This window comes from Trichomycterus rosablanca, chromosome 1 (assembly GCF_030014385.1).
Source record: "Trichomycterus rosablanca isolate fTriRos1 chromosome 1, fTriRos1.hap1, whole genome shotgun sequence".
Taxonomy (NCBI): domain Eukaryota; kingdom Metazoa; phylum Chordata; class Actinopteri; order Siluriformes; family Trichomycteridae; genus Trichomycterus; species Trichomycterus rosablanca.
Genome location: NC_085988.1, coordinates 33,195,240 through 33,207,678, shown reverse-complemented (window position 1 = coordinate 33,207,678; position 12,439 = coordinate 33,195,240). Strand labels below are relative to the sequence as shown.

General features: G+C 39.4%; 1 protein-coding gene across 1 annotated transcript in view; it reads right to left on the bottom strand.

Moving 5' to 3' along the window:
* Nucleotides 1–20: 20 nt before the first annotated feature.
* lrrk2 (leucine-rich repeat kinase 2) overlaps nucleotides 21–12,439 on the bottom strand; it is a 56,992-nt gene continuing 44,573 nt past the window's right edge. Inside the window, exons 45-52 of the mRNA XM_062991612.1 lie at nucleotides 7,757–7,981; nucleotides 6,668–6,855; nucleotides 6,475–6,547; nucleotides 5,217–5,404; nucleotides 4,970–5,122; nucleotides 4,529–4,752; nucleotides 2,515–2,595; nucleotides 21–2,206 (exon numbers count right to left, since the gene is read on the bottom strand). Of these exons, the coding sequence (XP_062847682.1) occupies nucleotides 2,085–2,206; nucleotides 2,515–2,595; nucleotides 4,529–4,752; nucleotides 4,970–5,122; nucleotides 5,217–5,404; nucleotides 6,475–6,547; nucleotides 6,668–6,855; nucleotides 7,757–7,981 (1,254 nt within the window). The 3' untranslated portion in view covers nucleotides 21–2,084. The remainder of the gene's footprint in view (nucleotides 2,207–2,514; nucleotides 2,596–4,528; nucleotides 4,753–4,969; nucleotides 5,123–5,216; nucleotides 5,405–6,474; nucleotides 6,548–6,667; nucleotides 6,856–7,756; nucleotides 7,982–12,439) is intronic.

Below are 12,439 nucleotides of genomic sequence, written 5' to 3'. Positions count from 1 at the left end.
TACAAAAACAGGACTCATCATTAGGGTTTTGTAATGTTTCCTTTATGTCCATTTCAATTCAATACTACACATAACCTTGAGACATTTTTACAATTAAACATACAAACTAAATTCATTTTTAAAACAATTAACACAATAACATGTTCATACAAGTTTAAGGAAAAATAAATACATCTTTATCTAATATATGGCTTATTGGTCCAGCATTCAGTAACTAATTTACAATTCATGTCCAATGTCCCTTTGGCAAATGTACTACAGCATGTGAAGTAAATATGTAGTGTGAGAAAGCTGTAAAGTTGTGTGCACACAAAAATTCTGCTATACAGTATATGTAGTGTATAAACCTATGGCTTTTATATGCTAACACAGCAAATATCCAAATCAACAAGAAATTACATGCAAATGGTTATGCATGAAAGACATGTCCAGCAACGCAATGTTTGAAGTGGTCAGGGGAGAAAAGTAAAAATATTGCACCACCCCAGAGCAGAGTCAGGTTACCTGTTTTTACATGACCTAGAGCTAAGGACATGACCTGAACGCTATGCTATGCTTTCCTATAATTGATTAAGCACAGCTTTAGAAAGCCAGTGGGATGTTTAGCTGTCTACTGCCATGAAAGAAAGCTATGGCAGTACAATAAGTGCATTCCAAAAAAAGAGACCTTAAAACCTCTAACATGAAAAAGCCTACTGTGCCTTAGTGTTTTGTCACATTAAGCTGCTTCCTTATAAATATAGGTTTATAACAGGCAAAAGCTTATAATTATATATTTGGATAATGTACCTCTTTTAATAGTAAACGGTAGTAGAGGTGCAAATCCAGATCAGTGGTAGCCTTGTGGGTAGAGCTTTGGGCAATCATTCAAAAGGGTGGGTTTGAATCCCTTCTCCGCCATGCAGCCACTATCCTTGAGCATGGCCCTTAACACTTTCGCCTCCAGGGGTGCCATACAATGGCTGACCCTGAGCTCTGACCTCAGTTTCCAAACAAGGTGGGATGTATGGAAAAATAATTTCAATGTACTGTACATGTGTATATTTATAAATGACAAAAGCATTGTATTCTATTTGTTCTTTTCTAAAAGAAATCTTTTCCATTTAAAATGCTGTTTTACCACAATAACCCATGTTACACTGTTTATTGTAGCCTGTGTTGATTTGGAGTCACAAGTGTTGAAATAAATAAAGCCTGTGTGTACAATAAGACATCAAAATAATACAGCAAATAGTAGAACTGCAGTTGTTTAGAAAATAAAATATATTCAAAGTAAAGTATATTCAAGTAAATGTATTTGAAAAAGGAACGTCACTGTTTAATATTGTGTCTGGAAAAACTGCTCCAATATATATTTGCTGTGCCCAATTTTAGTGCATATCCAATTGTTTAAAACCTCAGGCTCCTGGTACTCATAGTAACATAAAACGACTAAATCTCCAGCTAACCTGTGCTGAGGGTTGTACAGCTTTCAGCCCAGTTAAATAATGGTTTTAAGAGCTATATACATTTTCCAAATATCTGCTACATCCATTTTCATTGATGGCATTTTGCAGATGCTTTTATCCAAAGCAACATACAACTGTTAATGAATACAATGCATGCAATTAAGGTTTAAGGGCCTTGCTCAGGGGCTCAACAGTGGCAACTTAGTGGCAGTCCCTTAACCACTGAGCAACAAATTCCCTACATACAGCATAGTATTGTTACATAGTCGCAAAAAACGAATGCAAAACAAAATATCTAAACAGCCCGTAAATCAATGATTTAACTAAACTAACATAGGCATACAGTATAACAATCCATTACTGTATACACATACCTGCCAACTTTATATTCAAAAATAAGCTAGCTTTACTTTGAGCAAATTGTGCACTTTGCTGTAGTACACAATGACTTTTTGACAATTAAAATAATGTCCATAATAATAAAAAACAAATGATCTGTAAATTTTGAGTGAATACATAAACCGTCCCTTTTTAATATGACATTAAAATTTGAACCAAAATTTCCAATTGGTGAACGGTGAAATATTTAGTGTTGAGAATTCATACTGATCCTGTGAAGAAGTAGAAATCAAAAGTTTAGTCATGGTTCTGTTCTCTCATTTTGGCTGTAATCTGTTCTCTTAGCTCAGTGTGTCTGTTCAGATCCTTGACTTCCTGAGGCATAGTGCTACTCCACGTTATTAGCACTGAGTCCTCACCTGAAACACAAAGAAGCACAAAAACAAACCTGAAGGATTTAAAATGTCTTTGAAAACCGACATAGTGACTAAAACACAGTATTAACATATTTTTATCAGAAGCTTGGGTAAAGCTTGGTCTGTTACGCTAGTCCAACACTGCTAAAACCCAGGTTCAAATCTTAGCAGTAATGTTTGCTGGCCAGACGTCTACACAGACATGACTATGTCCAGGGTATTCCTGCCTTGCACACAGAGATTCATGGTGGAACCGGACCCGCTGCGACCTGGATAAAGCATTTGATGAAAATAAAAAAAAAAGTACTTACCTAACGGAGACTTGATCTGGTCCGAAGACTTGCGAACGCGTCTGCCCAACATCAGGACCACACTTCTTCTGTTCTGTGTCTCTGCAAAAGTGGTTTAGTTGATGGTATTAATGTAAGTCATGCACTAATGTTTTGGCCAAAATTAAATGTAGATACAATTATTACTGAGTTGTGAGTAATGCCAAGTTCACACTACACGACTTTCCCAGTCGTCAGGTCGCTGTACAGTTCACACTACACGACTGAATCTCTTGCACTCGGGAGTCTTTCAGTCGGTGTATATTTCACACTACACAACTGATCGGCGATCGGGGGTTTCACACTACACGATCTATCACCAACTGGAATCACAGGTGAGCTTCTCTACGTTTAGTCACGAGAACAAACGCGAGAAGTGACGAGGGGTTTAATGATACCATGTCCAAAAATGCACGTCAACAAGTAGCGAGTGATCAAAGTTTGTGAGCTGATGTGCAGCGTAAAATCAAAGAGGAAAATAAATGAATCTGAGTGGATTTGGCAACACAAACAGTATAGATGGTTCTGTAGTAAGTTGGAGGTTAATTAATAATTTTGTAATGCAGCGTGGGTGTTATGTTTTGTAGAGGATCAAATCAGAAATACTGTAAAACGCGTGTGTGTGCCGGTGTATCCTGATATAAACTATATCCTCTCCTGCATTTCCCCTCACGCTGTATCCTGCGTTCTCATTGGCTGTTCGACATGTCACTCATTTCCAGTCGTACATCTGAGATCAGATATCTGGCTTGCTAGAAAACTCGATCCAGTCGCCGAGCGCTCGGCGAGCCGGTCGGGTCGAGTTGTTGGATAGTTCACACATAGCGACTGAGAGCCGAGTTTTGATCGCCGAGCGAACGCTGAGTTGCTCCCGACCCGGAAAATCAATCGCCGACCAGTCGCCGAGCGAAATCTGGCCAAAAATCGTGTAGTGTGAACTAGGCATAACAGACAGACAGCGCAGGGCATCACACAATTCACTCACTCACACATGTGGAAGATTTATAATCTATAATCTACCATCATGGTTTTCGAAGCTGAGGGAAAAATGATACCCATGTGGAAATGAGAAGATTGTTTGGGTTTTAATGCCATGGTTACACTAAGTTTATTATATTTGTGGCAGGATATGCTATTCTTTTGATCCTAATATATTTGGTTAGAGTTTTTTGAAGCAGGAACTTGAGATTTTAGTTATGTGGTTTTAGTCATACAAATTCATCACAAACAGTAACACAAGACGAGAACAGAATCAAGTCTTTCTCCTGACCACCCCAATAAAAGGAACTAAAGTTTTACTGCTGTTTTTATGTGCTATTCCAACAACTGCAATATTCTCAAAATAGATGCAGCATCCCAAATGACTTTCTAGTGTACTAAATATTACTTCAACCTAGCTACACTACCAAATACTAATTGTGTGTATCATTCAGTACAGTCATGTTCTTATGATTTCCTGCATGCTTACGTACAGGCTGATCTTGTCAGCCGAGAAGCAGAACTAGAGCACTACCCTCATCTATTTACATGCAGATACACTGATTTTAAAGAATCCAAACTAGAGAGATCTCCAAAAAGTTTTTGCACTTTTATATTTTGGTTAGAAATGGTGAGGGCGGGAGGAGTAGTAATTGGTCGTGTCTGAGAGACTGAGAGGGAGCTTGTAGTCTGGATTTAGCGCCATCTGATTTTCACCTTTTTGGACGCTCAAAGAAACTTTAGGGGAAGAAGATTTTCATGTGATGATGATGTGAAAGCAGTGGTGCATCAGTGGCTACGCGCTCAACCAAAAACATATTTTGCTGATGGCATTAAAAAGTTGGTACGATGCTGGGAAAAATGCATAGAAAGGTGAATATGTGGAAAAGTTATGTAATTTGTTTTTGAAATTCTTAATAAATAGAGTTTTAAAAAAGTGCAGGAACTTTTTGAAGAACCCTCGTTTATCTAGGTAAGCAGCTAATTGTAGAAAGAAATGAACAGCAAAAGCTGGTACCAATGAGTACAGAGGCCATACTGCGCACTGAGTGGCAGCCGGAATTGATGGCCTGTAGTAGCTGATGAGTAGTCATATCCACCAGCAGGATGATTCCAGCTCTGGTACCGATCCATAGCGTGCCATTGTGCTGAACCAACAGTGCCTTTACTCGAGCCCATGATGACTCCACCTCTCTAAAAATGTCAGAACTGGCAGCCCTGTTTTTCTTGTTCGAGCTGGACCTGGTACATAAGAAAAGCCCATAGAGCAACAAATATTATTTACATTATATTGTGTTTATTGACTATGGATAGCAAAATGTTTTAAAAGGCAGAAGTTAAATGTGCTATTTGATTTGTTACCTAAACAAAACCTGGAAAGCTGATTTGGTTCTGATTTAGCTCTTAAATCAGTGGTAATGTAGGGGATAAGAATGACAGGCAGTGTAAACAGTGATACCTGAGTAACTGTGCGCAGTCGATGAAGTCAATCATCTTCCCAGTCTTTTTATCCCACACCTCCACAGTATGTCCTCCATTTTTACTGAGATACACAAACTTCTCCACCACTAGTCGAGAGATACATGCCTCGCTGCTGGCTATCCGCTGCTTACTTTAAAAAAAAAGCATAACAAGAACAATGCAATAAGAGAGCAGTAGTTCAGTACCATTCCAGAATTTTAAGCAAACACAGTAGCCATACGAACTGATAGAAGCTGGGCCTGGTGTCAATGCTCTTGCAGATGTTGTAATCCATAGTTAGTGACAGCACTTTGGTGCCACAGCCAGCCCACAGCGTGGTACGGTCCAGATGGTGACCTGATGGAGCCACACACATCAGAGGAGTGTTCACGTTCCCAACCTGCACCACCTTTACTGGACCACCATCAGCACACTGAGTTGTAAAGAAGCAGAAAGTTGGATTTATAAGTCTAGGATGATTCGATACAACTCTCTTATGTACAAGTAGGAATGAAAAAAGCACAACAGGGTGTGCTGTTAAAGGAAACTAACCCTCAGTGTATATTACTTTTTAAAAACTAATTTAAATTTCACTCTTTTAAGTTCTAACTAGAAAAGCAGAAATACTTTTGAACTGAATTACAATCACTAAATTAGGAATACACATATAATATCAGAGATTTCCTAATGGATACAAAGCACCCACATAAACCTTTCCTGCCGTGAACGTAACTAGTACTAATGTACTAGGGCACTAAATTCTCCTTCAGTAAATGTGGAAAAAATGTTATCAGAACCTTACATAGAACTATCAACAATAAGTCACATTAATGGTAGAAACAAATCTGAAATGATTTATCTTGGTCTGATAAACAGATAGAACTGCAGACGCCTCTAGTTTTGGCTAGGGTTCATAACTCCCTAACATGAATAGGAAGAATGACTACTAACCAAAAAAGCATCACAACTTTTCTGACAATTGTAATCCAAGTGCATCTGGGTAATCACCAGATCTAGACCTATAATTTTTTTAATGAACATATCCTTGGACAACAAGGGTCTTATTATGCATATGTATTCAAGCAGATACAGCAGTTCACGTTAAGAACATTATACCAGCAGTCAAGTAAGTGTGGTGGTGTGGAGGTGCTATGTTGTGACAAGACCTAGATGACTTGCCCCAAGTAAGGAAGAAAATAATTTCACTGTTTCAAATCTGAAGAAAATGTAAGGTCATCTATCCATGACCTGAAGCTGAGGTGTAACTGGGTTATGCAGAAAGAGCAACCTTACACCTAAATAGTTCAAAATAACAGTATTCAAATTTTAGAATGTCCTAGTCCAAAATCATCAAAACTAGGCGGTTCACCCCTAAAAACTTAAAATTAGAGCAGTTCTGCTGAAAAAACATAGGCTCCAATTCCTTCTGAAGGCTGAGACCAATATTAAGTCATAAAGAGTGATTAGTTGCAGCCAGTGCTAATGATTAAGAATGAATAATACCTTTATTACTGAATCCTCATAAATGACAAGAGTCCCATCTGCAGTTCCCACTAATAAGTAGTTCTTCAAACAGCTGATAAGAAAACAAAAAGATACACTTGTATTAAGTACATGATTTACTAAAATAACAAGGAAAAAATTGAAGTTTATCTCATGCCAACCCCGTATTCACAAGAGTAAAGTACTTCCGCACCTGCGCTGAGTGTGAAAGAACAACGAGGTCACCGCATCCTTTACACTTCGCAAACAGTGCAAAACTGTAATGCTCCTTGTATCCATAACCACTAGTGATCCGCGCTGTGTTCCAGCAACCAGCCAGTCATGGGTCTGTTCAGGTACTCTGACAGTCACCAGGCAGAGCACAGGACTTTGGTCAACCTCCTGTAAAGTACCCAGTATTTATACTTGACTAAAAGAAACGATACCTTTCTAATGAATTACTCACATGGAATCATACATATAATTTATATACTTAATTTAATTTGGACTTTGGTATCAAAGGTACTCTGTATTTAAACACTGTATATAATTACGTAAATCATAAAGACAAAATAGTAAAGTTATTATATTATAATATGTATTATAGTATGAAAAAGAGTGAAAAGTGAAATTTAGAGTGAAAATAATATAGTAAAATAAGTGTAGAACCAATTACACACATTACGCTCCCTCTACTGCTGCCCACCTCTATTCCTGACCAGAGTCTCACCTGTTTCCTTAGCAAATACAAGCATCTTACCTCAGTTGTTCTGCTACATTCAGCATATTTACTGATTCAGTGAGACATTAGGCTGTGTTTTATAACAATTTCTTCTCACTAAGGAGTAAGTTACTATAGTAAGAACACATCTAGGGCAAGCTGCACTGCTTAGTATATGCTATTTTGCAAGATAGTTTAAGATCAGGAACACACGTGAAGTTTTTTTATTTAACTTATTGTTAAATAATTGCTTGTGGTAATGTCAATAAAAAAATATTTTAACTTGAATGAAATATGAATGCCAAACTGTGAACTAGAGTACTGTCCGTGCTATTACTATACATCTCTTATTTAAATCAATTTAAAGCATACAATACATACAATTAATAAGACAAACAAACCCCAGTTCACCCTATGGCAAAGAAGTTTAAAACAAACTTTGTTCTTTATTTTTCTCTTTTTATGTTTTTTATAATTAAAAGTGTAGAGCTATAGAACAGAACTGAACACAATATTGTATACAGAGTAGTGCTGCTGAAAAACAGAACAATTACTATAATATAATTAAAAATAGCTTATTACCAGTGTGGAAATTTTCTCCGTCTCTACATCAACACACGTGACACGGCCGAGCCCCTGGCTGCTACTGCCACTTCCCATCCAAACTTGAGACAATGAACCCATGTTCACACTCCCATTTACACCTCCATTGCTATGTGACGCAGTGAAACACTCACTAGACAGCCCACGCACCGTCAGCTCACTATTCAGACAAAGCATCTCCCCCGAGTTTAAATAGTCAAACACCTGGAGAGGAACAGAGGCAGAAGAGAACACATTATAAACACCCCACCAAGTAATCAAATGGTCTACCTTTTGCTGTGGAGGTTCTGCCAATGGTCAGTCTTTTGTACCCTTTAATTGTATATTTTTCCTTAAGAAAGTTCATGTAGCACTGCTTAAACACAATAAGATGCAATATACACTGTTATAATTAACTTACTAGCCAGTTTTCATTATATTGCTTGGTAAAACAGGCATGGATTTATATCTTTATGTAGCCATAGGCTGCTACATTGTTAGTATTAACATACTTCCCTTCAGAGTAGGTGTAAATGAAGTCCTTTGTCCTCTGTTTTCTTCAAAAATTTATTTTAGTAATATGTAATTAATCAACAATGCAGCTGAAATAAGAAATTTTAAAGATTTTTAAATGACTGCCCTTTATCATCTGCAGTGTTTAATGGGTGGTTGCGGAATTTTTTAATCATTGCCAAGGTGTTATGATGACTAAGGCAAAGAAAAAAATTATTTCATACATGTGGTGCTAGCTGGGACTTTCTCTAAATACTTCTTATGGTCAGTGCTAAGATAAAAATAATGGATCATATTTAATTATTAGGATTGTTGTTTTACACTTTGGTTACATTCATGACAGAAAATGTAGTTACACAAGATTCATCAGTTCACAAGTTTAATGTCAGTCATGGACAATTTTTTGTATCACCAATTCACCTCACTTGCATGTTTTTGGACTGTGGGAGGAAACCGAAGCTCCCGGAGGAAAGCCACACAGACATGGGGAGAACATGCAAACTCCACACAGAAAGGACCTGGACCGCCTCACCTGGGGATCAAACCCAGAAGCCACTGCGCCTCCTAAAAATAATGGATCAATAAATACTCTGAATATGTTTGTGCCACTGCTAACTGGTGTATATACTGAAGTATATAAACAAAATGATATGCCTTGTTTTGGAAAAGGATGATGTGATGAAGTAAGGGTAACTTACCCATCACGATGACATATTGATGTTTAACCTACCTGGGTAGTACTATCCTCTGTTAAGGAGAGGGGGAGAAAAACCAGGAAGGGAGAGTAAAGGTGCACTGAAATTAATGTAAATAATTGTATGTAGGGGTAAGTGCCATGGCCATCTGTGTGATTTAATATAAGTATAAATATTGATGTATTTACTAGTGTTTAGCTGTGTAATGGGTGCATATTGTTACCTAGCTACCCTTTAAATATATCGGCTCAGCCGAGGGGGAGGGGCTACCACAATAAAAGCCCACACAGGTAGATAATATAGGGGGGCAATCTACCGTGGTAGGGGGAGACCACAACTGGGTGTATGACTTTGTAGTCAAATGAGTTGTGAGTTAAAACATGATCAGAGTGTTAGTGGATGTTTGTGAACTTTTCGTTTTGTTTCGTCCAGTGTGCGCGTAATTGTTTATTTGTAAATAGCGTCGTGTGTATATATGTGTAAATAAATAAGGCAGAAAAGGAAGCATATCGGAGTCCTCAACTTATTCCGGGTCTCAGACCAATCGACCGACATTACCCACGGGGTTCACCTCGTTGCAAATGGTGGCAGCGGTGTCGCAACGAGTCTCGGGGAGAACGCGGAGGAGGACAACTGGCTTCAGGTGAGCCGGAGCATAAAGCGACGGTGAGGGTGCAGTTCCGAAGGCTACCTCACGTTGGCGATGGCTCCAAAGAGACTTCCAACCGCCCAGGCTACACAAGTAAACCACGGCGAAGAAGATGCTGAAGTCTGCGAAACAACCTCAGCGCAAGGTCCGACGGAAAGTGTAACCGAGGTTACCAGCCTACGGCTAATGTTCCAGACCTTCATTGAACGGCAGCAGCGAAAAGATGAAGAACAGCGAAAAGAAGCGTCGCGACAAGATCAAAGGTGGCGGGCGCTACAGCATCAGTTCGGCTTGCTGCAGGATGAAGTTCGCCGAGGGCAAACGGCAGCGCAGCAAGATACAGAAGATTACCCTTCTACAACAGCAGCAGCAGCATCATCAACAACAGAGACGCGCACGAAAATTTACAAGCCGGTGCGGCAGACCGGGGTTGCACTAGAGACTGTGGGAGTAGCGGCTACGATGGCTCCGATTGCATCGATGGCGTGGCCAAGACTCCCACAACTCAAAGACTCAGATGATCCAGAGAATTACTTTGTAATGTTTGAGCGACTGGCAATGGCAGCCAGATGGCCAAAAACGGACTGGGCTTTCCATTTGGTCCCGTTACTGGACGGGAAAGCACGAGTCGCGTACGTTGCCATGGACGCTAACGAAGTAAGTGACTTTGATAAAGTAAAAGAAGCTATTCTCAGAAAGTTTGAAATTAATCCTGAGACATACAGACAGCGTTTCCGTAAGGACATGGTTTTAAAAAACGAAACGCCAAAAGAACTGTATACGAGGCTCATGGGACTCTATGGAAGATGGATACGACCCAATGATAAAACAAAAGAGGAGATCGGACATACTATCGTCCTAGAACAGTTTTTAAGTGTCATCCACCCAGAGCTGAAAAGTTGGATAATGGAGCGAAGCCCAACTTCTGCCCAGCATGCGATCGAGATGGCAGAGGCCTTCGTCGCGGCCAGACAAGCTGAGGGAGAGTTCCGGCTCGCTAAACCAGACTACAGCAGGCAATCCGGTAAGTCTGAGAAACGCGAATATGGTGTGGTGTACGATCAGCCTAGGTTCACCCCAAAAACACAGTGGCGTAAAAGTAACGTTAAAAACACAGTAGAACGACCTAAAATTAAATGTTTTAGCTGCAACCAAATAGGTCACAGAGCTAGTGAATGCCAATACCCACCTGCTAGTAATAACCAACTCTGTTACATTCCCAGAAAAGAAAACGCTTTCATCGCACAAGAAAGTAATACAGAAACAATAATATCTGTTAAGATAAACGGCAAATCATACAAAGCACTGATTGATACAGGGGCTAGTCAAACTATGGTTACACAAGCTTGTATAGAAAACTCACAATACCACTTTACGGGCAAACTCAGGGTTAAATGCATTCATGGAGATGAACAGATTTACCCAACTACAGTAATAAACATCACAATTAAAGGGCAAGCTTACCTAGTTAACGTAGGTGTAGTTCAAAACGCTCCCTACCCCATAATATTAGGTAGAGACATACCAATACTGGTAGATCTTTTAAATAAAGAGCAAATGAATAATGCTGAAATTATGGTTATGACCAGACAACAAACTAAAATGGCAGCTAAGGAAACTGAACTACTGAAGGAGTTACCTTTTGCTGAATGCAAACAGAAAAAGTCTAAAATAGAAAGAAGGAAGGATAAAGTAAAAGGGACTAAAATAAAAGAAAAACTTCAGTCACCTGAAATAGAAAATAGTAGCTTTCCATCCAACATTGAGCAGCTACAGGAGACAGATGAAACCTTAAAACCACTCTTTAATAAGGCAAGACAAAAAGAGAACATAACAGATGGAGGTTGTACTCATGGAGAACAGCTTGTACTCCCGGTAACTCTCAGGGAGGAAGTTCTTAAAATGGGTCATTCTGATCTTTGGGCAGGTCACTTCGGTCAAGCTAAAACGTTCAGTCGTATAGCGGAAAGGTTTTATTGGCCAGGACAGTATGCCGATGTCATAAATTTCTGTAAAAACTGCCCTGAGTGCCAGTTAACAATACCTCAGAAACGGTCAGACAGGGTACCTTTGGTGAACATGCCTATCATAGATGTGCCATTTTCCCGAATAGCCATGGATGTTGTAGGTCCCCTACCCAGGAGCAAACATGGTAATCGTTACATATTAGTCATATGTGATTATGCAACTAAATATCCAGAGGCTTTTCCTCTTAAAAAGATTAAAACACGTCAGATTGTTAACGCCCTAATTCAACTTATTTCCAGAGTCGGAATCCCTAGGGAAATATTAACTGACTTAGGTACAAACTTTACTTCAAAGCAGATTAAAGAAGTATATAAGTTATTAGGCATAAAAGGGATCCATACTACACCATATCACCCTCAGACTGACGGCTTGACTGAACGGTTCAACAAGACTCTGAAACACACTTTAAAGAAAGTGGTTAACGACTGCGGCTCAGACTGGGACACATGGCTCCCATATGTCTTGTTTGCATATCGGGAAGTACCCCAAGCATCAACAGGCTTCTCGCCCTTTGAACTGTTGTATGGACGACAAGTGAGAGGACCGCTAGATGTCCTAAAAGAGGCCTGGGAGGGAGAAAACCGAGTGGAAAAACTGAACATTTTAACATACGTGCTTAAAATGAGAGACCGACTGAGTAAGCTCACTGAGACTGTTCATGAAAATATGGAAAAAGCACAAGAAGCACAGAAATGCTGGTATGACAAGTCGGCAAGGAAAAGAGTGCTTAAACCGGGACAAAAGGTATTGGTCCTACTGCCCACCAGCGACACTGGCCTGTTAGCCAAATGGCAGGGC